The 27,654-nt window shown below is 53.1% G+C and overlaps 1 protein-coding gene across 9 annotated transcripts in view; it reads right to left on the reverse strand.

The window, feature by feature from the left end:
* Positions 1-27,654, reverse strand: part of RPH3AL (rabphilin 3A like (without C2 domains)) — a 177,391-nt gene that overhangs the window by 41,290 nt on the left and 108,447 nt on the right. For all 9 annotated transcript variants that reach the window (XM_017510584.2, XM_037732119.1, XM_037732117.1 and 6 more), the window contains one exon: positions 9,168-9,342. In XM_017510584.2, coding sequence (XP_017366073.1) covers positions 9,168-9,342 — 175 coding nt within the window. The remainder of the gene's footprint in view (positions 1-9,167; positions 9,343-27,654) is intronic.

Below are 27,654 nucleotides of genomic sequence, written 5' to 3' on the forward strand. Positions count from 1 at the left end.
CCCCCCCACATGGAGGCCTCCCTACTCAACTCTGCCTCCCCCCAACATGGAGGCCTCCCTCCCACCCCACATGGAGGCCTCCCTACTCCACTCTACCCCGCCCCCCCACGGAGGCCTCCCTACTCCACTCTGCTTCCTTGGGCAGCTCCAGCCCCCGGCCCCACCTGGTACAACACACACTCCTGGCTGAAGGCTGTGGGGAATTCAGGTACCGTGGCTGGCCTATGTGACAGAATTGGCAAATCCAGAGTCTGCCAGGAAAATACTGGGGTGGAGAGTGGCTGGGGGTGAGGAGAGGGTAGCTGAGCTTCCAAAATGCAAATCTCTCAGGGGCAGAGAAAGGAGGAAGTGAAACAGCAGCAGCAGGCTCGGGCAGTGAGCAATCCTATCTGAAAATAAAACATTTTACAATCCACAACTGCGCCTCATTAGACTGAACGGATTGAGTGGTATAAATAGCACGCCGCGCGCAGAAGTCGGGAAACGGCCTATGTGTCTGATGGAGAAATGGCTGCACGGGACAGCTTCTTAGCTCAGCCGGCGGCGGGTCCACACTCACGAGACCTCCTGGGTTCAAAGCTCTCGTAGGCCATGCGGCCTCCCTGATCTCGGACCCAAAAGGCCCTGCCAGGCACCAGCCCCACTCCCAACCTGGGGCCTCACCCTGGACACATGGCACCAGCCCACAGTGTCTGACCCACAGGTTTCCCTCGCTAGTGTCCTGCCTCTGGGCTTGAATGCTCCCGCTGACAGGGAGCTCACTCCTCTGTCAGATGCAAAGCAGTCAGTTCTGCAGATGGACAGCTATGGATCAAGAAACCCACACGTCCCCCTGCCCCGCCTCAGCTCTGCTTGGGAAAAAGCGGCCCTAACTAGCCGTGCCATCCATTATGCTTGATTATCAGACACTGAACAGAAATAACTGGGCCAATGACTTTTCCTCCCAAGTATGGACATGGGGTCCCGAGAGCGAGGTGGAGGTGGGGTAGGTGGGTGGCTTGGAAGGAAGGCGAGCTGCAGAGCAGACATCGGGAGCACAGAGCCAGCACAAGCAGAAGCAGCTCAGCCACCCCGTGCATCTTCTGGCAGCCTCGCCAGTCTTTGTCTCCCGCCCTGCTTCTGGGAGAACCTTCCTCAGCAGCTTGGCAGTAACCCCTACCTCGGAGGTCCCTGATCCTCACAACCAAAGCCAGCGAGCACGGGGAGCTGAGTGAGAGCCCGACCCTGCATGGCTTCTGCCATGGGCGGGTGTGCACTGGGGTGTGGAAGCTGGGTCCCAGGTCCTCTACAGCACAACCCAGCCACCGACAGGACCCTAGGCAGACCTCCTGAACTGACCCAGCGTGAAGGACTCCACCACCTGCAGTGGCCCCAGAGGCTGCTCTGAGCATCAGCTGGCCGTAAGCCACAGACCGCTGGGGCTGGGGCCAGGACAGCTCGGAGGGACTCAGCCTTTCCAGAAAGATGATGGGTAGGGGGCATGGGGCAGCAGCAGCAGGTCAACTGGGGCCTCACTGGGGAAGGGCAGCCCCAGTAAACGTTTGGGGCCTGAGCTGAACCAGACTGCTCAAGCCACATAGAACCCCCAAGCTTGCTTTCACCCAACCACAGACAGGACCACGGTTTAGGGTTTTTAAAAAACTGTCTAACAGGGCCGGCTGCGGTGGCTCACGCCTGTAATCCCCGCACTTTGGGAGGCCCAGGCAGGCAGATTTCGAGGTCAGGAGTTCAAAACCAGCCTGGCCAAGAGGGTAAAACCCCATCTCTAGTAAAAATACAAAAAATTAGCCAGACATGGTGGCACATGCCTGTAATCCCAGCTACTTGGGAGGCTGGGGCAGGAGAATTGCTTGAACCCTGGAGACAGAGGTTGCAGTGAGCTGAGATCACGCCACTGCACTCCAGCCTGGGCAACAGAGCAAGACTCTGTCTCAAAAAAACAAAAAACAAAAATAAAACTGTCTAACATCGAGTGAAACAGTAAAGTGATAATGAAACTCCCATTTTTCTTAAAAATCCCCTACTGGAACAAATCCGAAACCTTGGAATACTTTTCTAGAACAAGGGAACCAGTGTGTCACACTGTTCAAAGCCATGTGGGAGGCCTGTCCCCTCCGGTGAAGGGCAGAGGATGGGAGGTGGCAGGATCCCTGCAGAGTCAGGCTGTGACCCAGGTCAGGCTGTGACCCAGGCCTCCGCAGAGAAGGGAAAAGGAATTTGCCTCGCAGCCGGAGCTGCCTGTATCCCCGCTGGGAGCTTTTTGGTTCCTCTCTAAGGGCACGGAATGGGTTTTTACACCCCGTGAGTGGGGCTTTTGATGGTGCTGGGCAACATGAAAAGGCCTCCCCAAATCTGCTCAGGCCACAGCCCAGTGACACAGCTTTCATGACACCCAGGATCCCAGGCAGAGAGAGGTCCACGGGGTGAAACTTCATGAACCCAGAGGTCCTGGCTCCCACCTGAGAAGACACGTGTCCAGAAAGGCCTCTGAGCGCTGGACGCTGGCGTCAGGCCCCTGCTGCCAGGCTCAGCCACAGCTGAGAAAGGCGGCCAGAAACGACAGAGCAGGCAGGTGGGGGCTCACGCCTGCGATACCAGAAATTTGAGAGGCTGAGCCGGGCAGATCACTTGAGCCCAAGAATTCAAGATCAGCATGGGCAACGGGGAAGAACCCCATCTCATTAGCAGGCGTGGTAGTACATGCCCAGCTACTTGGGAGGCGGAGGTGGGAGGACTGCTTGAGCCTGGGAAGTCGAGCGTGCAGTTAGCTGAGTCTGAGCCACTGGACGCCAGCCTGAATGACAGAGTGAAACCCTGTCTTTTAAAAAAAAAAAAAGAAAGAAAAAAACTACAGGGCAGACCTAGGCAGTGGTGCCTCCGGGTCACAGCTCTGGAGGCTGAAGAGAATATGAAGGCACGTCCCATTAACTGCCCTCGGCATTGGAGATGGAGAAGAACAGCGTCCCATCTGAGAATCGCTTCCACACGTAACGACTCCAGCCAGGATTGCTCTTCCAGCCACCCTTTTGCCTTCCCCTCTTTATAGTGGCAGCTGGAACTGCAGCACCCGCCATGTGAACATGAGGGAAAGAGCAAGAATTGCAAAGACATCTGTCCTGACATCGCTGTCGTTCCTTCCTCTACGCTTCATATTTTACGAGAGAAAGACGGATTATTTTACTACTCAGACATGCCAGGTTGATATGGTTACTCCCAACTCCCACCCAGCAAATCTCTGTGTAGGGTGGGATCCAGCTCGAAGGAAGGAAGCCTCAGAGGGGGTGAGCCCAGCTCTAAACGGGTTCCAACCCCAGACCCCACAGCACTGGTGCCTCCATTTATACCTCAGGTACCACAGGGGAGCTAAGAGACCAGACTGCATGAAAAAACTGCCTTCACTGCTGTCGTAAACCTGGAGCGATGATATGCCAGGAAGAGTAGGGCAGAGCACACACTGCACACTGCCTGCAGGGATCAGGTGGAGGGGAGAGAGGTCGCTTAGAGGCAGCCAGGTCAGACCTGGGGCCAGGCACCTGCCATTCCCCACCGGCTCCTGAGGAAAGAAGGAATGGGTGGCTGGGCTCACTGAGGGGTCTGCAGGCAGATCCTTGGCCAACATCGACACCCAGCGCCCAGGGAGGGGGAGAGTAGAAACCTCGGTGGCCAGAGCACCTGTCCTGAGGGGCAGTGCCGTCACTGGCTGTCCTTTGGAGACAGGCATGGACATGGCTCATCTCTTCCCTGATACTGGCATTGTGTTATTTTTAACGTTTACATCTTGTCTCTCTGCAATGTGTTCCTGGATACACACAGAAGGAGAAAGAAATCTAATTACACCAGCTCCAGTTATGAGATAGATCTGTTATTTCTCACAGAGTTGAAAAGCTACTTACATTTGGCTTCCATACATTCTTAGGGCTGTTCTTTCTCTGTTCCTGTCTATTCCACTTGTCTGTTTATTCATTCTATAAACAAATATTCTATTTATCCTGATGCCAATACTATATTGTTCTTACTGATTACAGTAATTTTATAGTAGGGTTTAAAATTTGGTTGGATAGGGCTGGGGCGCAGTGGCTCACACCTGTAATCCCAGCACTTTGGGAAGCCAAGGGGGGCAGATGACTTGAGGTCAGGAATTTGAGACCAGCCTGACCAACATGAAGAAACTCTGTCTCTACTAAAAATTAAAATAAAAAAATTAGCCAGATGTGGTGGTGCATCCCTGTAATCCCAGCTACTCCGGAGGCTGAGGCAGGAGAATCGCTTGAACACGGGAGGCAGAGGTTGCAGTGGGCCGAGATTGTGCCATTGCACTCCAGCCTGGGTGACAAGAGCAAAATTCTGTTAAAAAAAATATTGGTTGGACAGTTATTTCCACTACCCTTGCTATTCTGCTTTGTTTTGTTTTTTGAGAGATAGGGGTTTCACTCCATCACTCAGGCTGGAGTGCCGTGGTGCGGTCACGGCTCACTGTTGCTTCAAGCTTTTGGGCTCAAGTGATCCTCCCGCCTCAGCCTCCTGAGTAGCTGGGACTGCAGGTATGTGTCCCCATACCTGGCTAAGTTTTATAAATTTATTTGTAGAGACAGTGTCTCGCTATGTTGCCCAGGCTAGTCTTGAACTCTTGGCTCAAGCCTCATGCCTTGGCCTCCGAAAGTGCTGGGATTACAGGTGTGAGCTGCTGTACCCAGCCTACCCTTGCTATTCTTAAAAAGTGTTTGTTGTTGTTGTTGTTACTAAGCTATTCTCTACCTTCAGAATTTTAAAAACTGAAATATAATTTGTACACCATAAAATTTACCCTTAGAAAGTACACAATTCAGTGGTTTTTAGTATAGCCATAAATGTGTGCAACCACCACAGTCTGATTTCAGAGCATTTTCATCAGCTCTAGGGGAAACCCTGTGCCCATCAGCCATCAGCCCCACATCCCTCACCCTCCCCAGCCCCTGGCGACCACCAAGCCGTTTTCTGCCTCTGTGTGTTCTCGCTGTCTCGTATGAATAAGATCGTGTGGCATGTGGCCTTTGTCTCTGGCTTCTTTCACTTGGCACAATGTTTCCAAGGCTCATCCATTCTCAGTACTTCATCCCTTTTCATGGCTGCATAATGCTCCATTGTGTGATTATGCCTTATTTTTTTATCCATTCATCAGTGGACAGATATATGATGCCGCTTTTTGGCTATAATGCTCCTGTGAACGTTTGTGTCCTTATGAATGTGTTAAAATCATCTTGTTGGCCAAGGATGGTGGCTCATGCCTGTAATTCAAGCACTTTGGGAGGCCAAGGCAGGTGAATTGTTTGAGGCCAAGGGGTTTGAGACCAGCCTGGCCAACATGGTAAAACCCCGTCTCTACTAATATTACAAAACTTAGCCAGGCGTGATGGTGCACCTCTGTAATCCCAGCTGCTCAGGAGGCTAAGACACAAGAATTGCTTGAACCCAACAGGCGGAGGTTGCAGTGAGCTAAGATCACACCACTGTACTCCAGCCTGGGTGGCAGAGCAAGACTGTCTTTAAAAAAGAAAGAAAAAAAGAAAGAAAATATTAATAAAAACAAATTAAAGGAGGAAGGAACCTACTCAGAAACATCAACCCCTTTCACTTGATTGTTCTGTGGATTGAAAAGTTCATGACTTGTAGTATCTATTGATTACCCTTCCTCTTCCAATGGGGCATGAGAAAGAAAATGGGGTGGGCTGGGACAGGGGAGAAGAAGCTGGGAGCTGCAGGTGCATGAGCCTAAGGGATGTGCCTGCAGGAAGGAGGGAGGGAGGTGGAGAGAGAAAGCAAGAGAGAGAGAGAAAGGAATGGAGGTGGCAAAGAGGCTTAGAGAGAGGCTGCGGGAATGAGTGAGCTTGTGCTGTGTTTGGCTCCAAGCCAGTGAGAGAGACTGGGGCGGGAGGGGGATGTCGGAGGCAGGGGCCCAGGAGGAAGAGCATCTGGTGAGAGCAGGTGGCTTTCACAGCCTCTGAGTATCTCCTGGGGCTGTCCGGCAGATCCCCAGTCCAGAGGAGCCTGCCAGTCTTAATGAAAACCTCTCCATAGGCCTTTCAGGTATTAAGGAGTGGGTGGACGGTTCATTCATTCACGTAATAATGAATAAGCGTCTATCCCGTGCCTGTCCTCTGCCACGTGCTGAGGAATCAGCCTGTTCAGAACAGACGTGGCCCTGCCCGTCTGGAGCTTCCTGTGTGCCAGGGGGACCACGCCTCAGTGCTGGTCACTCTGTTTCCACTTGTGCATAGCTCGGGCTGAGTCTGGTGCTGAGGGCTGTGCCTGTCAGACAGGCTCTGACGTGGAGCACAGCTACAGCCCTGAGCTCAGCTAGCTGCCTGGGACCGGGGTGCCCCGGATGGTGGGGCTGGGGGTGGGGGCGGGGATGCCAGTCTCAGAGCTAGAAAAACATCCTCTGGGTCCCTGGTCAGCAGTGGATGGGACAGGCCCAGGGACATCCCTGTGCCCGCCTCCCAGGACTGCCCACTAAGGGTCGTCTTCCGCAGAAGCCTGACAGCTGTGAGACCGGCCTGAGCAGTAACGGGCACTGAGGCAGCTTAGAGGGCTTCCTAGAGGCAGGCAAGGCCGAGCCCTCCCTAAAGGCGGCCATGGACTTTGTCATGAGGCCCTGTGGGTTCCTACAAAGCCACAGAAGGGCTGGCAGGGGCTGGTCCCTGGGAAGGCCTCTGCCCCCGCCTCCCAGGCTTAGGACCTCTGGTGCCATGAAAGGCCTCTGCCCCCACCCCCAGGCTCAGGACCTCTGGTCCCCTGCAAGGCCTCTGCCCCCACCCCCAGGTTCAGGACCTCTGGTTCTCTGCAAGGCCTCTGCCCCCACCCGCAGGCTCAGGACCTCTGGTTCTCTGCAAGGCGTCTGTCTCCACCCCAGGCTCAGGACCTCTGGTCCCTGGGAAAGCCTCTGCCCCTGCCCCCAGGCTCAGGACCTCTGCTGTAAGGACAGTTCCAGCTGGCCAGGGTCGTCTGGCCTCCCACAGGAACCTGGCAGCCACCCCATGTACCCCCAGGAGTACATAATCAGGTCTGGGATGGCCAAGGGGCCATACACAGTCAGAAAGCCCACACCTTGGCTTTGGCACACACCGATCAGAGAGCACAACACAGCCACCCAGGAACAGGCCAGAAGCAGGCCAGGAACCCTAACCTATGTGTGGTCCTCCACAGTCACCCTGCAAACTTGGCACTTTGACTTCTTGGGGACAGAACCTCTCTGCTTCCCTCCGCCTCCCAGGCCACACCCCTTCCGCTCATGATAGTGGGATTCCCCAAGTTTAGTCTGGCCCACACCTGCTGCACCCACACACCCTGGCGCATCCCCTCTCAGAGTGGCTGCAGATGCCTCCTGAGTCACCATTAGCAGCCTGGCCACCAGCCCTGACAGCCCTGCTGCCCGTGGGCTGATACACATCACACAAGCTGGGTCACCTGGATGACCATGGGGCTGTGATGTGCCTGGCATGCTGCCTGGCACAGAGGCACCTGGTGGGGTGGTTTGCAGTCAGAACCTTGGAGGGAGAACAAGTTCACACAAGGCAGCCTCCGCATTGTCTGGGCTGGGCTCCATGCAGTTAATAAACAATGTCCGCTGCAAGAGTGTGGGGCCACTGCCCTCCTCACCCAGGTAATTAAAAGGCCATCTTTTAAGTAATTAAATGGTTAAGTCTGCATGGCTGAGGAGGTGACGGCAGCTCCGTTCTTCCCCAGGGTGTGTGCATGTGCATGGGAGTGTGTGTGTGTGTGGGGGGGCAAGTGTGTGTGCACGAGTGTGAGTGTGTGAAGATGAGCATGTGAGCTATTGTGTGCACATGTACATGCAAGTGTGAATGTGTACATGTGAGTGTGAATGCATGTGTGTGTGCATGTGAGCAAGTGTGTATGTATGCGTGCACATGTGAGTGCATGAGGCTGTGTGTGTGTGTGTGTGTGTGTGTGTGTGTGTGTACTCTGACTTGGAGAATACCAGACAGTATCAGCTGTTGAAGTGGGGCTTAGGCCACAGCTGCCTGCACGGGCCTTCCGCTTCTCCTGCTCAGCCGGCTCCAAGCAGCATTTCAAACCCACAAGTGTCCACGAGCTTCTGCTCCCACATTCCGAGGAACATGGACGAATCTCTATAGGGTCAGCAGGAGAAAGCCTGAGCTCCGAGGGTGGCAGAGGGACCGGGCAAAGGACTGCCACTTCTCCAGCCCATCTGTGGCCATCCCTTCCAGGCTGGGTAGCCGTGGTGCTCCTCAGGCCAGTGTCCCAGCCAGGCCTGCACGCCCTCGTCCCTCAGGGACTCTCTGCCTGCCTGCTCTCCACTGCATCGCATTCCACGTCTGTCCGTGGCAGCACTGTCAGGGGGTGAACCACAGGCACAGACGTGTACACAGCACACAGCAGGGCCAGCGAGGAGAGGATGCTATGAAGAAGCCAGGTGCAGAGGATGAAGTACTCGGGTAACAGCCTGCCCCTGGATCCCAGCTCGGCCACGCTCCTGCCGAGGGAGCCCCTCCTGTCCTCTGAGCTGCGGGTTCACCCATCTGTCAAATGCAGTCATTAAATAACTGCCCTGTCCACCTTCTGAGCCTGCTGTGAGACCAGGAACTTTGAAATAAAACCACGAACATCAAAGCCTCATGAAAGCTGCGGAGAGCGGTCCACAACCAGGTTCTGCCACCATTTCCCAGTGGGGCGGCCGCCTGGGACACACACACCTTAGTGTGGCCACCAGAACACCCAGGCACTGGGCCCAAAGCCCCCTTACTCATCAGGACCAGGGAAGCCAGGAGTCCCCCCTGACCAAGACACAGTGCCAGGAAGAGACAGTGCGGGCCAGCCCAGGAAAGATGCAGATTTAATACACACCATGTTTCTGTGAAGACGCAGTGCTGCTCACGGCCTCCTCGCCCCCCAATCAGTACTTGCATGTGAAACTACCCCCAGGGACCCTCCCGCCACTCTCCTGCACAGAGTCAACCATCCCTTACTGGAAGTCCCCCCCTGCTCAAGAGCAGGCATGGAGCTGAGGGCACAGGGAGGGGCGCATTACCAGAATGAGCCTCGAGGATGGAGGGTATGGGGGGACTGGCCTCATGCCTGCAAACTGCCAGGATGGCTGACAACCCCGACTTCAGAGGCTACCTGGGAGAGCGGCAGAGGGGACTTACCTCTTCCTCGGGCCCAGGTGTAGACGCGGCTGCTCTCGGAGCTTCTGGTCTCTCGCTCGGCCAGCTCCACAGGCAAAGGCCGGAGGTGGGGATCATCAGCTCGGCCAGGGGTCTTCAAGGGCAAGATATACTTGGGGAGCCCTTTGTAGAACCAGGCCCCCGACCTCTTCCAGACCTGGATGGAGGAGAGAGCTGCCTGGAGCACAGGATGCAGAGGGGCCTCCCCTCCTGCTCCTTGCCCAGAGGACGGGAGGCACGCGGAGAGCCAGTAGCAGTGTGGGGGTGGGAACTCTGGCTCTGCCCTCACTGGCTGATGGGCTGGGCAGTCACTTACCTTCCCAGGACTCAGGACAACTTGGAGCTAAGTTCCATGAACTTTCCAAACTCTTTCTCTCCCTTGTTTTAGAGTTGAGGCCTTGCTCTGTTGCCCAGGCTGGAGTGCAGTGGTGCAATCATCACCCACTGCAGCCTCGACCTTCTGGGCTCAAGCAGTCCTCCTGCCTCAGCTCTCCTCAGTGCCATGCCCAGACCCCCAGCTTCTCAAGGACAACACCCCTGGTCCCTCAGCTGTTCCAAGCTCCCTCTCATCGAGCCACCCCCTCTCGCCAGTATTTGTCACTACCCCTCAGGAGAGGGGCTCAGAAGTGGCCACAAAGCTCCAGACTTGTTCTGGCTGCCCGCAGGGCACAGTCACCGGCTTTCCACCTATTTCCTGCCTGGGCTCTGTCTTCCTCAGGCCCTGAGCCTCCCAGGAGCTCCCCCTGACTCCATGTAGTCCCACAGGGCCTCTGAGAGCCAGGTGGGTCCGAGGGTGCCTGCCAGGGCCCATGCAGATGCAAAGCATCCCTTTATCGCTGACCTGGGGAAGAGAGGAGTCACCCTAAAGCTGGCAAGACAGACACCCCCTGAAGGCTGGCAGGGCCCCAGGAAGCTGGGGATGCTGACCCTGAATTCACAGGGTGGGAGGCGCTCTGGGTCTGGGATGCACAGCCCCTTGGGCTCTGACAGGCCCTTCTGTTCTCTGTCACCCCCAGCTTGGACACCCAGGCTCCCTACTCCTATTGTCCCTGGAAGCAAGGTTGAATCAATGGCAGCTGCCACATACTGGCTGTGTGGCTTTCAGTGAGTTACTTAACCTCTCTGAGACTGAGTTTCTTCATTGACTACATTGATTAAATGTGACAGCTGCTAAGAAAGTTGAAAAGTGCTCATCAGAGCAAATGGCACCCAGAAGGTGTTCACAAGATGCCATCTGCCTGCCTCCTTCCTGCCCCTGCTCCTCCCCCTCGAGGCTCCAGGGCAGAGCCACAGAGGCTGGAGGGAGAGCTGGGCTGGGCCGCATCACAGCAGGTGCGTGCTCTTCTCTGAGAGCTTCTTATGAGACAGTCTCTCCAGCAGGAACAGAAAGGACCCACTTCGCAGGAGAGCTGCCAATTAGAATTCAGAGCAGCAGCTGAGTTAAGGTCCCTAAATTTTTAATGCCTCCTTCAGAAAACACCACATGCTGTATAATCTCTTTTCTGATGAAGGAAATAAATTCAGGGCATTTAGTCGGGAGTGGTGGGATTTTGTAAAGGAACATTTTGCAAGAAACCTCAACTGACTTCACCCTTTTCAGAGCAGTGCAGGCCAAGGTTCTGAGCAGATGTCCTGAATTTGAACCCTGGGTCTGGCACCCAGCACCTGTGTGACTTGGATACATGGAGCTCCCTGGCCCTCAGTTTCTTTGTGGGTGGGCAAACACAGGATCTGCGCTCATCTCACAGGGCGGACCTGAATGAAGCTGAAGCCCCAGGGCCCAGCGCCAGGCACAGAGCAACCTCTCCACAGAGGAGAGGCCCACGGGTACTCCTGCCACCCTCTTCCTCCCACCTGGAACACAAACAACTTTACCACCAGTGGACCAATTCCCTACTTGAAGAATTTAAAATCAGAAAACCGGAATCTGCCGATTCTGAGACATTGCTTCCCACTCCCCAAACTTCCCCTGCACCACATAAATACTGTGGGATATTAACAAGAGCCAGGTCAAAAAAAAAAAGGTTTCTAATCATATACACTTGAAAAGCATCAGGTTAAACCAAGCTCCATCACTACAGGCCTTGTCAGAGCCTTTACTATGCTAAAGTGCACAGGGTTATCCGACAGGCAAAAGAACACATGGTGCTCTCGATTCGAAATCTGCCCGGCTGGCTCTCCTAGAGAAACTCGACCTTAGGATGGGTCTGTGTAGACTCAGCACTTATCCAGCTAGCACTTACTGTCCACTCGTGGACTGATGTGTATCTGCCTCTCCAAGTAGGCTCGAGGCACCTCCTCAAACTGCAGAGCCCCCGGAGCAGGACCGCCAAGTCCAGACAGGGTCCCGACGTGGATCCCTCCCTGCCCCTGCCAGCCACCCTGAGTGGAGGGCCTGGAACCTGTCTGGTGGGATGGAGGCGTCATGGCACCATTTTGGAAAACCCTTTCTGATCCCCTCGGAGCCTTCCTACCACATGTATTTACGTGAATGGGTAATGCAGGCACGTAGTCTAAAAATCCGCAGCGCAAAAGTAACCAGTCTCCTCCCCCATCCCCAGAGATGTTTGAGGAAGCTTGGTGATTATCTCTGCTTTTCAGGTGGGGAAACTGAGGCTCCAACAAGTTCAGCAATTTGCCCAAAGCCAGCACATATTCTGTTGGCCTCTACTCCACTGGGAAGGCCGGAGTCCCACCCAGCAGTTTACAGTTGTGAGGTGGCTGCTCACTAATAAAGCGGTTGAGTGGTGAATAAATCCTGAGTGGGTCAGATGTCAGGGTGTGCTCTCAGCACCCTACAGGCAGGAGGAAGAAGCAAACAAACAGCAGCCACCACGGCCACCCTCTCTCTAGAGAGCTGCTGCGAGGCTCATTAGAGCAGGTGCCCAAGTCCAAGAGGCCACGGCAAGGCCACGGGGGCCATGGGGTGAGGCTGGCTGCGCCTCCCACTGACGAGCAAAGGCTCTGAGCACACCACCTCCCTGTCCTCTGCCGTGGACTGGGCCTGGGGCCAAGCCCTGAAGAGTCATCTGCGAACGGCGGGGCCTGCGCAGGCTTCGAAACGCACACCACACTGTCTCCCCAACCCGCCACGGAAGCTTTCTCTTTTTGCTTTTTTTTTTTTTTGAGACAGGGTCTTGCTCTGTCACCCAGGCTGGAGTGCAGTGGCGCAATTGGCTAACTGCAGCCTTCACCTCCCCAGGCTCACGTGATCCTCCCACCTCAGCCTCCTGAGTAGCTGGGTCTATAGATGGTGTGCACTGTATTTTTGTATTTTTCTAATTTTTGTAGAGATGGGGTTTCACCCTGTTGCTCAGGCTGGTCTCAAATTCCTGGGCACAAGCAGTCTGCCCACTTCAGCCTCTCAAAATGCTGGGATTACAAACATGAGCCACCACGCCTGGCCTCCCCCCTGTTTTTTTCCTGAAAAATACCTACCTAGCATACAAAATTAGCACCATAACAAAAGAGTAAAATGAAACTGGGTCACCTAAACGTTACCGCACAGAGCCAGCCCTGCTGAGCATGGTGGCGTGGACTTGCTTTCACCCTTCCCCAGGCACACGCACTATTTGTTTTCTGTTTTTTTTTTCAAAACTTGGCTAACGTAGATGCAGCCTGTTCCTCTGACACACACCCAACCACGTGTCACAGCGGTCACTCCGTATTCATAACTGTCTCCATCATCACTGTTTAATTGCTCCACAGTTTGCATTTATTACGGACGTCTGAACTGTCTCCAACCTCTGTCCTCACAAGCAGCGCTGCAGCCGCCACCCTGTACCCTCCACATCTGACCAGTTTCAGTCACTGTCTTAAGAAACACGGGTTGAGTGCTCTTTTCCAAAATGCTGGGGAGAGAAGTGTTTCAGATTTTGAGCTTTTTCAAATTTTATCATATTTGCATTATACTTAATGCAAGTTTGGCATCCTAAATCTGAAAATCCAAAATCTGATATGTTCCAATGACCATTTCTTGAAGCATCACACACTTAAAAAGTTTCGGATTTTGGAGCATTTCAGCTTCTGGGTTTTCCGATGAAAGATACTCAGCCTATATTCCACAGGGTAAAATTGCAGGTCAAGAACTGTGTATGTTCTGATGATGACATCTAGAGTCAGGCCGCCCTCCAGGAGGAAAAGCATGCTCCCAGGATGCTACATTAAGTGTTTTCGGGGTGGGGACCTGGTCTTCTTAGCTCCCTGGTGGAATCCAGGGTCTACTCTGTGGATACTGATCAGGGTGGATCCCATGGAACCATCATGGGCTTGGGGAGAGGCATCTGTCAGGGCATGAGGCCACCAGCACAAGGTGTGCAGAACAATGGAGCTCCTTGCCATCCCTGGGTCACGCCTTTAGGGTTAAGAGATCTCCCCCACCTCACGCCCAGCCAGCCGAGGCCCTATTTAATGGGAGTGGACAGGCTGATGCTCAGGGTGACTCAGCAATGTAGCCGAGCCTTCTCTGCTGTGAGGCATCAGGGAAGAGACTAAGAAGCCCCACATGGCTGCATTCCCGCACACTGCAGGGCCGAGCGCCTCGTCCGTGCAGGTGAGCCGCATCTCACAGCCTTCTTCCTGGCTTCTCCTTTGCAGCACTGGACCACAGGTACGCATGGTCCCTTTTTTAAAAAAATCAAAACATTTTTTCATTGTGTTAAAATATTCATAACATAAAATGTATCGCCCTAAGCGCAACCAATCTCCAGAACTCCTCATCTTGCAAAACTGAAACTCTATAACCACTAAGCAAAAGCTCTCCGTTCCCCTGCCCCCCGCCCCCAGCCCACTGTCTGTCCCTGGGAATATGACTACTCTATGTACATCCTAGAAGGGGAGTCACATGGTATCTGCCCTCTCACGGCTGCCGTGTTTCAGCCGGCATCACTTCTCCAGGGTTCATGCATACGGCAGCGCGTGTCAGAATGTCCTTCCTCTCGGAGGCTGAGAAATGTCCCACTGTATGGACAGGTCCCACTTTGCCATCAGTTGGCAGATACTCGGGGTGCTTCCAGCCTTTGGCTGGTCCTTCTGTTTTCACTGTCCCCCCACAGAATCCACCAAGCAGGAGGACGTGTCGCAGCTGTCTTGCTCACCACGGTGTCTTATGCTCCCAGCACACGCCTGACACTTCGTAGGTGTTCAGTAAACGCTGGCTGAATGACTGTGTTGGCAGCTGTGGGTCGTTTGCTGCAACGCGCCTCAACCTACAGTCTGCTGCCTTCCTGGGGAAGAGGCCTGGGGGTGTCACCCAAGTTCCTGTAATTAATCAAATGGACCTCCTATTTCAGATGGAAAGACGGACAGAGAGGAAGGGCCTGGCCGGGTGTGCTGGTGGAGAGGAAAGCCCAGTGAGCCTCCCCAACTGCCCGGGTGCTCCCAGCCTGTCCTCCCTAGCCGCCCTGCCTCCCCTGGCAGACCACAGCCCCAGCCCAGGCCTCAGCCTTGCCTCTGCTGCAACAAGCCATCTCCCATCCCCACCCCACTCAAAAATCAATGCTCAGTGGAGCTCTTTTGGAAGACAGACAAAGAGCACAGGATCCAAAGCATCAGGGTGAATTGCCATTGGTACTCAGCCATTTGCGACTGGTCAATCTTTTATTTTTGAGACAGGGTCTTACTCTGCTGCCCAGAGTACAGTGGCACAATCATGGCTCACTGCAGCCTGGGCTCAAGCAGTCCTCCTCCCTCAGCCTCCTGAGCAGCTAGGACCACAGGAACATGCCACCGTGCCCAGCTAAGTCAACCATTTTTGAACTATATAAAAAACCCATCAACCTCATACAGTTCACCCCAACATTTACACTCAGCAGGGGCAATGGCCCCACCGGCCTGCCAGGCCATGTTGCTCCCCGGGATCCATGGGCTGGGCCACGAGCACCCGGCGGATCAGTCACTCGCTGTGAGTCCACAGTGATGGGGCCTCTGCTCTGATTCCCTCCTGCTGTCACTGCGGTCCAGGTGGAGGGTCTGAGGGCTCACCCTGACTGCCCAGCATGGCCAGTGATCTGGACCCTCGAGAGCAGCAGCAAGTCCTTAGTCCCAGCACTGGGGGAACCAGAGCACACAGGTGTGTCACCTGGTATGGGAGGTGCACCCACCAGACATGCATAAAACACACTGTTGGTATTTTGGAAAATGCCTTTCACATGGGAGAGCAGGTCTGGGGAGGTGAGGTGCAAAGGACCGCAGCTGGGCTGAGCTCTGAGCTGCAATCCCCACCGCCATGCCAATGCATGCATACCACAGACCCCTCTCCTCACTGCCTGCCCCCATGCTGCAAAACACAACAGTAGTCTCCATCACGTGCCTTCTGCTCGGTGCATCTGGGCCCATCACCCGCCACCTGGCATCCACATCTGCCCCTCCCTGGAAACTGTGGCAGGCAAAGCCCTGGTGGGAATTAACCCCACCTCACCCCAGACCATCCCACAGATTGAAAATCATCTACTTTCTGGAGAAGCTGAGCAATTCTGCAAAACCCTACTCGGCTTCCCACGTGTGGTTTGCTGTGATAAGGCCAGCAAAGCAGCCAGCCTTGAAAATCCCATTTGATGAGAAAAGGCCCACAGCCGCCATGGCAGTTGCCTGGGTGTCCGGCAGCAGCAAACGTTCCTGGTGCAGCAAACCTGCCTTGTGCTCCGCTTCGAGGTTTGCATTACAGTTTCAGCTCACGGCCAATCTGACTGCAGATACTGATGGATATTCGCCAAGCTGTTCCCAGGAAATTTTAATTACCATGATAACAATTGCTAATCACTGGCATTTCCTAAGTGGCTGTGGCTGGAGAAGGTGGTAATTGTCAGGCTGGTGCTGGAAAGAATGGAAGTCTCAGAGATCTGCCACTGGAGAGGGCGGTGCAGGGGGAGCCTGAAGACCATTCTCTGTCCATTGCTCCACCCCTTCCTCATGTTACACCCTCTCCCATGCCACCCCGAGAGTGCACCTGGCATGAGCTCAAGCAAGCCTCTTCACTGGCCCAGGCATCCCACCTGTCTGCCCCAGCCCCAAAGGTCAGAGCAGGTGACAGTCTGTGGCCTGTGCACCGCTGTTCTTTCCCTGGAGTGCCTTTCATCAGCACCTCGAACAGGCAGCCACGCCTCCCCTGGATCCTTCAGTGCATGCCCCTTCGTGCGAATGGGGCCCCTCCGCCGTGTTCCCGGATGTCATGTGGCCCCGCTCACACAGCATGCCACACCTGGGCTGGAGCTCAGACTCCCACCTTCCTGAGCAGGAGCTGTGAGCTCAGACTCATGTACCTTCCTGAGTAGGGCTGTGAGCTCTTCCACGTCAGGGCTGTGCCTGAGCCATCTCTGGATTCCGGGACCCTGCAAGGAGCCTGCTGTGCTACTGACTGGCCGCATGAACAAACAAAGAAGGCGAAGCAAAGGCCTGTCTCCAGGGACAGAGGTGAGACTGCGCCTTCAAGGAGACTGCGTTCTGTCTGCCTAACAAGCTCCAGACTGAACCAGTCTTGAAGAACGGCGAGAAACAGCCTGTGACAGGGTGGTCTTCTCATTTACACTGCGGATACTTTAAAGGGCTCTTCAAGGGCCAACCCTCTCCAGCCGAGGAGAGGCAGGACCCTCCCTACCCATTACCTGACACACACTCACAATGCTGGCCTCCCAGGAACCCTGACAGGCAAGTTAAACTCCACAGAGGCCAACAGCACCCCAGGACCCGGTCTTCCTCTCAGCCTCACCTCCCGCCTCCTCTGCCCCATCACCAGCCACAGCAGCTCTTGCTCCCTGACCACACTAAGCTCTCCCTTCGAAGATGTTGTTCCTCTCCCGTCCCTGGACTAGCTCCTATCCAGCCTTTGGGAAACCACTTTTATCCAGAAGCTTCCACAGACAGCATCGTGCATGTCCCCACTGCGCACACGCCCTGGGTTATGAGCACCTGTTTTTGTGTCTGTTTCCTGCTGGATAGAAAGCCCCATGATAGCAGGAGCCAGGCAGAGCGCCCAGCAGGTGCCAGCACATGGCAGACACCCGACAAACAGGCCACTGAATACACATCCCAACTGCAAGGTGCAGGTAACTCAGGTTACTTAGGAGAAGTGCAGGCTCTTGGAGGGTGCTGGGAATTGAACTGTGTTTCCCAGATCTACATGTTAAAGCTCTGACCCTTCGTGTGCTGGTGAGGGCGATGGGCCTTGGGAAGGGAATTAGGGTTAGATGAGGTCACGAGGGTGGGGCCCTTATGAAGAGACAGACACCAAGAGAACTTGCTTCTTCTCTCTCTCGACCCTGTGAGGGCACAGCAGGAACAGCCAGCTGCAAGCCAGGAAGAGCGCCCTCACCAGGGATTCGGACCAGCCAGTCACGACCTTGGACCTCCCAGTCGCCACAAACAAATTCCCGTTGTTTACACTACCCCATCTACCGTACGTTGTTACAGTAGCTCGAGTTGACTAACATGGAAAAAATAGATCACCTATAAGGAAACCAGAATGGCATTCGCCTCATCACTGGTAACAGTGGCTGCCAAGATGTGGGGTCTAGAATCCTGTCAGCCAAACTACCAACCCAATGGGAGGCCAGAGTACAGACCCTTTTAAACTCACAAGGACGCTGAGTTTCCCTTGCACCCACCCTTTCTAAGAAGTACTTAAGGAGAGGTTCCGGAAAAACACAGGATCCTGGAAACAGTGTCTCCAACTCAAAAGGTGAGCCGAAGGGAAGTTCTAGGAAGGCAGCATTCCGGAGCTACTCTGGGCTGGAGCCATAAAAGGGGATCTCGCAGGGAAGAGATGGCTGCACGTGACAGATGGCAAAATAAAAGAGCTGCATAAAAGAGGGTGCACAGTTTCATGACTCTGTTGGCAATAAGAAACACAGTCAATAAAAACTCCAGGGAAAAAGTGACACCAGAACATCAAGGTCCAGAGACTAGGTAGATTAAAATGTGACAGGCTGAAGAAATTCAGAGAAAAGAAGGAAAATGTGCTCAGAACAGCAGGATCATTCTCCTTGGGTGGTCTCGGGTCAAGGTCATTATAAAATGTGATCCTCACGTGCATTTGAGCCTGAGATGTTTGCTGTTTACAAAATAATTTTTACAACGTAAATCCCAGCCAGGTGCAGTGGTGGCTCAGGGTCATAATCCCAACACTTTGGGAGGCCAAGGTGGGAGGATCACTTGAGGCCAGAAATTCAAGACCAGCGTGGTCAAGACAATGAGGCCCCATCTCTATGAAAAGAAGAAAGTAACGCGCTGACAGTTATTGAGCACTTTGTGTGTACCAGGCACCATTCTGAGAATGTTATGTCTAATAACTTATTTATCACAAAAGTTCTATGAGATAGGAACTGTTATCATTTCTATTTTACAGATAAGGCAGAGAGAACAAGTAACATGAACAAAGGAAAAATCTGAACCCAGGCAGGCCAGCCTGTCCTCTTAACCTTCTTTCAAAATCAGGTATACTTTTGTTATAGTAAATGCTATTTACCGATTTTCAGCTCCTAGAAATAGCCTAGAAACCACGTTTTCTGTGTTTTCTTAGATTCTTCATTTGTTTAGTATCCATTAATCACAGGGCCAAACTCATGGCCAAAGTTGTTTACATCTTCCCGTGACCCAGCTTTTGTGGGCATGCAAAATTCATGTGACAAACCATGAAACAAACCCTAAGTACATACCCCGAGCCATGTCTTTCTCTAACTACCACACACCAAGCTAGCATTTCCCCTGCCCTCAATCAGTGCAGAGCCAGGGGCCAGACAGCTAGGGACAGCCCCCACGGCACAAAGCCTGCAGGTTTATTCCAACCGGCCAGCCTGAAGATGTGTACCTGGCCCCACCTTGCTTCCCTGCAGACGCCCCAGTAAAGACCGTGGACATGCCTCCCCTCTCCTCTGCCCTGACTGGCTCCCGTGCCTCCCCAGGTGGCCCTGCCTGACATGGTGGTCCCCTCCTCTCAGGAACTGTGAGCAAGAAATTCTCAGTGGCATTAGTCTCTTTGTGTCATCCCTCTGTCACCTGCATGAAGTAAGACCTGGGCACAAATCACAAAGAATGGAAGAATTAATTAGAGCTAAAGAACAGAATCTAAATGTAAATTCTGGCAATCTACAAGTACAGATTCCAACTAGACAAGGAGGAACGTAGGCGAAGGGGAGCGAAGGGGAGGCCTCCATACCCACGGCTCACACAGAGGCAGTCAAGGGTACCAAAGCTGATGGAAGAAGAAAGAGGAGAACATTATACAAAGCCACAAACTTAATCAGGAGCTAAAAGTCATAACAAGATGATCCAACACCAGGGGAGAGAGGGGAAGCAGAGTTGTCCAAACTCGCCAGCTCCTCACCCTGCAAGTCCGGGAGTCAGCAGAGAGTCTCCCAAGCTGGTAAATCAAGAAAGGCATGGCAGGAGCCAGCACGGGAGGAACAAGCCGCAGCAGGTGACGCGCTGGCACGGAGCCCCCCCGGATGACCGCTGTTCCCAATGCTAGCTCCTCTGAACAATTTGATTTTTAAAAACCATATGCATGTGTTACTCTGATTGAAATTAAAATGCAACAGATTGGTAATTGGATGTTGATATTATTAAATCCTCGGTCTGCATGGCAGGTTGACGGGCGGAGAGCTGGCACAGTCTGTGGCTGGGATGCTGAATCTGGATGTGGCTTATGGGAGAAAAGCTGGGAGCTCAGGAAAGGAACACAGTAAGTGAAACTTTCTGCCATGGAACAGGCTAGGAAGAGACTTTGGAAAGTTATGGTTACTTTGAGACGTCAGCATGAGTCGGGAAGACACTGACATTTCTGTCCCTGAAGAAGGCCAAGTTCCTTTTGGCAAGTCACTGCGCCCACCTAACCACCTGGAGTCAGATTTTTGGTGGTAGACACCTTAACGGTTTTTCAAAGGGAAGCAGAGTTTCACTGCAGAGGGGCAGGCGGAGCTGGTTCGAGAGGGAACAAGGGCCGGAATATCGTGCCATTCATGGATGCAATGCTGCTTTCCAAGATGGCCAGGCGGTAACCTCTGATCAGGTTTCAAAGCCATGATTTTGGCCACATGTGACAAACCGGACTCTCCAAGAGCCTTGGACCCTAACCAAGGTGATTACAGATGCCTGGCCAAGAGACACTTTTTCTATTGTAATGTAAGTGATTAGATAAGCACGGCTGTGAACATTCAAAAGTGAGACACATGCATACACATGTCCACCTAAGACAACCGGCAGAGTTAAAACGAGGAAAAAGGGTTGTCGTCCTGAAATACCTGATATGCTGTTTTTTCTTTTATTCCCTCCTTCCCTCTTCCTTCTCTCTTCCCTCTCTCGTGCTCTGTTTATAATTTCTCCTTGGTGTTGTCCTTTCCGTTTCAGGAGGAATTAAGTCTAGGGTAAGGCTTTCTTTATTATTTCCTTCCCCCTCCTCTGGAAAGTGACACAAACATCTGAAGAGAGAGTCAGTGGGTATTAATTCATCCAAATCACATTTATTCAGCATCTCGTGTACCCAGTGCTAAGAGTGAGCTAAGGAAACACATCCAGTGTTGGTGCAGACGGTGGCCGTGGCACTGATCCACAGCAAGGAAACACATCCAGTGCTGTGCCGACGGTGGCCGTGACACTGATCCACAGCAAGGAAACATATCCAGTGTTCGTGCAGACGGTGGCCGTGGCACAGATCCACAGCGAGGAAACACATCCAGTGCTGTGCAGACGGTGGCCGTGACACTGATCCACAGCGAGGAAACACATCTAGTGCTGTGCAGACGGTGGCCGTGGCACTGATCCACAGCGAGGAAATGCATCCAGTATTGTGCAGACGGTGGCCATGGCACTGATCCACAGTGAGGAAACACATTCAGTGCTGTGCAACGGTGACGGTGGCTGTCTTCTCTCCCCCATGAGAGTTCATGCCCTGCCTTCATGGCTCTTCTGTTCTGGAGGGTTCCACTGACTTCCACCCCTCAGGGTGAGCCTCTGCTCACTGCAGGTGTTCAGTGTGGTGGCAAAGTGCAAGCAGGCGATCTAAGCCCACAGGAAGGTCTGAGCTGTGCCAGGGCACCTGGGCAGAGCTGTGGGCAGCTTCATCCTCCTGTCCCCTCCCCACCCGTGGGGTGGCATCCAGTCCAATCCCTTCTAAAGTGCTAACTCACTCCTAATTGAGGTGTTAGCTCCAAGCTAAATGAGACCCATCCCAGGAGTATCCATGTATTTGCAATTTTAAAAGATATCATTTGCGATGTGTGTGCATGCACCTGCAAGCATGTGTGTGTGCACCTGCAAGCGTGCGTGTGCATGCACCTGCAAGCATGTATGTACATCTGTGAGCGTGTGTGTGCGTGTACATCTGTGCATGCACCTGAGCGTGTGTGTGCATCTGTGAGCGTGTGTGCATGTGTGTGTGCACCTGCGTATCTGCGAGCATGTGTGTGTGTGCATGTGTATGTGCACCTGCAAGTGTGTGCTTCTGCGAGGATTTGTGTGCATGTGCATGTGTGTGCACCTGCGAGCATGTGTGTGCATATGTGTGTGTGCATCTGTGAGCGTATGTATGCATGTGCATGTGTGCGTGCACCTGCGTGTGTGGATGTGCATCTTTGTGTGTGTGTGCTTCTGCAAGCATTTGTGTGTGCCTGTGCGTGTGTGTGCACCTGTGAGCATGTGTGTACGCACATGCATGTGCACCTGCGAGTGTGTGCATGTGCATGTGTGTGCATGCACCTGTGAGCATGTGTGTGTGCACCTGCAAGTGTGTGTACATGCATCTGCAAGCATGTGTGCATGTGCATGTGTGTGCACCTGTGAGCATGTGTGTATGCATGTATGTGTGCACATCTGAGCATGTGTGTGCATCTGCAAGTGTGTGTACGTGCATCTGCAAATGTGTGTGTGCATCTGCGAGCGTGTGTGCATGTGCATGTGTGCATGCATCTGCGAGCATGTGTGTGCATCTGCAAGCATGTATGTGTGCATGTGCATCTGTGTGTGTGTGTGCATCTGCGAGCGAGCATGCGTGTGTGTGTGTGTGCACATCTGTGTGCGTGTGCGTGCACCTGCGAGCATGTTGGTGAGCCAGGGAGAAAGCCCCCATCACCCCTGGCTCCCCTCAACCCCTGTAGGAGCACAGATTCATCCTGCCTAGAAAGTCCACTGCCTCCCCATGCTGCAGGTGGCCAGTGGGCTCCCCTATACCCATTTGGCCCCACCCTCACCAGGAGACAGGCTGGAAATCACATCCCAGTAAAGACAGAGCACACACCTGCCCTTTCTTCCAAATCCCCATGGGCAGCAAAGCTCCCCACTTAGCCCAGGAGAGCACAGCTTTCTCCAGAGCCTGGGTGAGTTTCTTCTTCATTTCAAGTAGGTTTTTGAGCAACTAGGTCAGTCTGGGTGGCAGGCAATTGTCAGCACAGTAGAAAAGAAAAACTGCAGTGAGAAACAGTATTCTGAGGATGCTATCTGTTTTCTTCACAGATAATTTAAACACCTCAGCTAGATTACTTCAGAACTAGAGGAAACACTTTGGCTTCCATTAACCCCTGGCGAGGGGCTCCCTCCTGCAAGGCTTCTACACAATTACCAGTGAGGAGTGCTTGCCAGCTGCAGAGGGAGGCATCGCCCAGTGTGGGCTCCCAATGGCTACAGGGCTGCATGCCCTGGATCTGGGAGACCCCCTGCGACAGGCCGCCTGGCTTCACTTCTGGCCTCGCTTGGCTTAGCAGCCCAGCCTCAGGGTCTGTGCCCCATGGCCGCCCGTGGCCCTGGCATTGTCTCTCACGTTACCTGTGATAAGGAAAGGTCCCTGCAAGCTGCTGAGAACAGGGGCCCCTGCCTTCTCTCTGGCCCTGCGCACCATCCTCTCCCTTTGTCCAGATGCTATTGCGAGTTCAGCAAATCCAAGGAGGCTAACGACACTTTCACCTGCTGTTCTTAATGATGTGTTATCGACGCTTGGCACACAACCCTCACTTTCACTGGCCTGCAGCATGCAATCCTTTCGAGCCCTGGAATTTAGCCTGCTGTGACACCGTCTGAGACAGGGCAGGCCTGCTACAGCAGTGTTTGGCTGCGAAGCCATGCTCTGTTCCCAGATGGAGTGGCTGCACGCAGAAAATGAATTGGGGCTGGAAGCAGAAAATTGGACAGGCCAATTAGACTGAGCCAGGTCTTTTCAGAGGAGCTTCATGATTTTGATTCAATTCCCAGGACAACAAATATGCCTGTGTTTAAACACAGTCTCAGAAACATGCTCCCAAGCCAAAGCGAAGCCCTTTCAGGGCTGACCCCTCATCAGCAGGGCTCCAGGCTGATGCAGCACTGGGTGGGGGCACTTTTTTCAATTACGTATCTGATTAGTGTTTCATTTCTGATGGGTCCCATTCCCTCTCAGGGAAAACCTCTAATTCTGAAGCTCCGTTGCCTCTCTGCCTTCCAGTCCTCACCATCTCCCTGACCACGTTTAGCTCTTCGGTTTTTTCCCTGCATTCTGGCAGATCTCACAGGTCTCTCTCTGTATCACTGATTCAAGCTGCTTATTCTTTGCCTGATTTTCATGCTCTCCTCTCGTCTTTTGAGTGCATGCCTGTGAAAGCTGGCAAATCTATGAAAATGTATTTCATGCAGACTTTTTGAAGAATCATATTCGATTAAGTACCTGTGAGCTCATCAGAAACAAAATGGTACCAGATCCGAGAAGCCCCTGTAAACCCACCCTCCCTTCTCAGAGGTAACCACCATCTGAGGTAGTAAGCAATCTCTTGCTTTTTTAGTTTAATAAAACTGCATATGTATGCATTTCTAAATAAATTCAGTTGACTCGTGAACCACATGGGCCTGAACTGCACAGGCTCACTCCTAGCCAGATTTCCTCTCCCTCTGTCATCCCTCAGACAACAAAACCAACCCCTCCTCTTCCTCTTCCTCCTGCTCAGCCTATTCAATGCGAAGATGACAAGGATGGAGACCTTCATGATGACCCGCTTCCACTTAATGAGTAAATACATTCTCTCTTCCTTAGGATTTTCTTAATAACATTTTCCTTCCTCTAGCTTATTCTGTTGTAGGAATATAGTATATAGGCTGGGTGCGGTGGCTCATGCCTGTAACCTCAGCACTTTGGGAGGCTGAGGCAGGTGGATCACCTGATGTTGGGAGTTCAAGACCAGCCTGACCAACATGGAGAAACCCTGTCTCTATTAAAATTACAAAATTAGCTGGGCCTGGTGGTACATGCCAGTAGTCCCAGCTACTTGGGAGGCTGAGGCAGGAAAATCACTTGAACCCAGGAGGCGGAGGTTGCAGTGAGCTGAGATCGCGCCATTTGCACTCCAACCTGGGCAACAATAGTGAAACCCTCTCTCTCTATATATATATATAGAGAGAGAGAGAGAGAGAGAAAGAGAGAGAGAGAGAGGGCACGAGAGTATATAGTACATAATGCATATAATATACAAAATATGTGTTAACTGAATGTTTTTTTATTGGCAAGTCTTCCAATCAACAGTAGGCTATTAGTTAAGTTTCAGAGAGCTAATCATTATATTAAGATTTTAAGCCTGTTTTTGTTGTTTTTTGAAGCAGTGTCTCACACTGTTGCCCAGGCTGAAGCACAGTGGCACAGTCTCAGCTCACTGCAGCCTCCGCCTCCCAGGTTCACACAAGCCTCCTCCCCCAGCCAAGAAACTGGGGCCACCATGCAGGCGCCACTACATCAGGCTAATTTTTTTAAAATTTTTTATAGATATGGGGTTTTGCCATGTTACTCAGACTGGTTTCAAAATTCTGGACTCAAGAAATCATCCCACCTCGGCCTCCCAAAGTGCTGGGCTCCAAGTGTGAGCCACCGCAGCCGGCCTCGCTGTTTTTGATGCATCCTTTGGTGAGCTTAGCTGCAGTTATTTTTTTCACTGTTGCCTGTTACTTCACAGCCAAAATGTGTCTATCCTTTTTACTGTGAAGGGACAGGTATAACGGGTTATTTCCAGAGCTATTTTGCTATTACAAGAACACTCATATAAGCCTCTGTGGCATGTTTCCCAGGGAGCACAGTCTATGAAGCACACCTAGGGGTGGGTTTCTGGGTCCAGTGTCATGGAGACGGTACTTAGAAAGAACTTACGAGGTGTCAGGTGCAACGTGATGAACCAGCTGAGACTCCTGCTGACGGGACTTCTCTGCTTTAATTTGGGAACACGGCACATCAGGAGCCAGCCTATGGCTGTGACATTGACCCTCAAGTCATGTGGGGTGGCAAAGTTCCAGGCATTAGGGGAGAGCCAGGTTCCGGGACCCAAAGTTTCAGGGGTTAGGGAACAACCAGGTCCTGGGACCCAAACCCAAGTTCAGAGATGCAGACTGTTAGAAAATAGCTGGGGCCAGACTGTGGACTGGGCTTTTTGTGGGAGCATGAACCCAGTCTGGGAAGTAGCAATTTGCAGAGCCAGGGCAAGGAGATAAGAAGCAGGGACTCAGGAACCCCTCAGATATAACGGTCGGGAGTCACCACATTGGCAACTGAGGTGAAGACAGGGATGAAAGGCCACCTCTGCCCACCTGCCCTTCTCTAACCTGCCGCCTCAGCTTGGAACAGAAGGGGTTGGAGGGCAGGGGAGGGGTTGATCTGGTAGGAAGTCTATTCGACAGCCCAGGGTTGAATCCTGGCTCTGTGTCCTGGACGTGTCACTTAAGGGCCTGGGGCTTCCATTTAGCTGGAAAATGGGAACGTTACTGCCCACCTCCCCATGCCTCACACCACGCCCAGAGGAGGATCTCAGCAAGGGCCAGTTCTCTTCTGTTTCTGTTTTTCATCAGAAGAATTTTCTGGCACCTCAGTAGAACACGCATCTTAAATTATTTCTTGGGGAGAGGGGATGGGTGTGTTTTTCCAGGCTGGGCACCACCTAGGAGCTTATTAAATACTTCCTGAGGGAGGGTGCTCCCCTCTCTTCCCCAGTCTCCATCTGCGAGACAGCTGGCCGGGGGAGGGGCACCACAGTGCCAGCCAATGTCACTTGGCATCTGAAAAACGGGCAGGAAAACTGGCTCATCCAAATTTTTATTCAAATGAATGCAAGAGGAAGACCAAATTCAGATGCTTTCTCCTTAGCTTTTCACCCGCTTCCAGAGGCAGGCACAGGAGGGCATCGCACTGGGGAAAAGCAGGAAGCAGGAGGCCCAGCAGGGAGAAGGGAGTGGGCTGGGAGGCTGCCGTGTCTGGACAGTGTCACAGCAGCTGACCACGGAGTGGACTGGTGTCCTGCCCTCCAGTCCAGGCTGGCTGTGGACAGCAGGGCTCCCACCTCTGCCCACTCAGAGCTCACCTGCTACGGCTAAGAAAGTGAGGGTCCCCAGGGGTCCACAGAGCCAACATGCTAGGAGCTGTGAGCTGCATTTCTGGCGGGCCAGGGTGTTTCACAGAGAACCACTCACATCAACCCACCTCCCTACTCTCCACAACAGGGAGCCTCCAGGACCACCTGTCCCCTGCCTTCAGGGAACCAGAGCCCAGGGATTTGATAAGTGGGGAGCCCCACCGGCCCCCTGGCTTCACTGTGAACACCCTGGGCATGAGAGAGTCTCCCCTGCCTTCCCTGGACACTCTTCCTCCAGATGGACAGCCACTGGCCCCCGCCACAGCTCCTTCAAGTCTGCCAAAATGAACCTTTTCAAAGAAGCCGCCTTGGCCAGCCTACTTTTTTAAACTGGTAAAATGTACAAAACATAAAATTTATCATTCTAGCCATTTTAGATATACAGTGCAGTGAAATTGAGTCAATTCACCTGGTTGTGCAACCAACACCACTGTCCATCTTCTGGACATTTTCGTCCCACACAGCAGCTCTGCCGGCTCCACGTTCCCCCCACCTGCCTCCCCTGCCGGACCTGGAGCTGCCACTCGGCTTTCTGTCACTGTGAACAAGACTGTCCCAGGCCCTCCCATAAACAGAAGCCTGTGGTCTTTGTCCTTCTGCGCCTCTGTATCCTCAAGGTTCACCTATGATGTGGCAAGCCTTAGGGCTCCCTTTCTCTGTGAGGCTGAAGGGCAGGAATCATATCATGCATACACCGCATTGTGTTTCTTCGTCCATCTGACGATACACACTCAGGTAGCTTATGTGTCTGGCCTCCTGTGAACAACGTGGCGGTGAACACAGGGGTGCAAACATCTACTTCAGTCCTTGCTTGTAGCTCTCTTGCGCGTCGTCCGAGGAACGGGATCGCTGGGCCCAGTGGTGACTGTGTAATTTCTCGAGGAACCGCCACGTGGCTCTCCACAGTGGCTGTGCTGCTTTGCCTTCCCAAGAGGGGTGCACAAGGCCCTAACCTTGCCACGTCCTCATCGGCGCTTGCTTCTGCTTTTTAAGAAACAGGCAACCTAATGGCATGCAGTGGGTACGTGGCCGGTCTACTGCAACACTGCAACCTCCCCACACCCTGCATTCCCAGCACTCCTCATTCCTTTATGCACTTCCACTTTTTCTTTTACTCTTTTTTTTTTTTTTTT

This window comes from Cebus imitator, unplaced genomic scaffold, assembly GCF_001604975.1.
Source record: "Cebus imitator isolate Cc_AM_T3 unplaced genomic scaffold, Cebus_imitator-1.0 Scaffold441, whole genome shotgun sequence".
NCBI lineage: Eukaryota > Metazoa > Chordata > Mammalia > Primates > Cebidae > Cebus > Cebus imitator.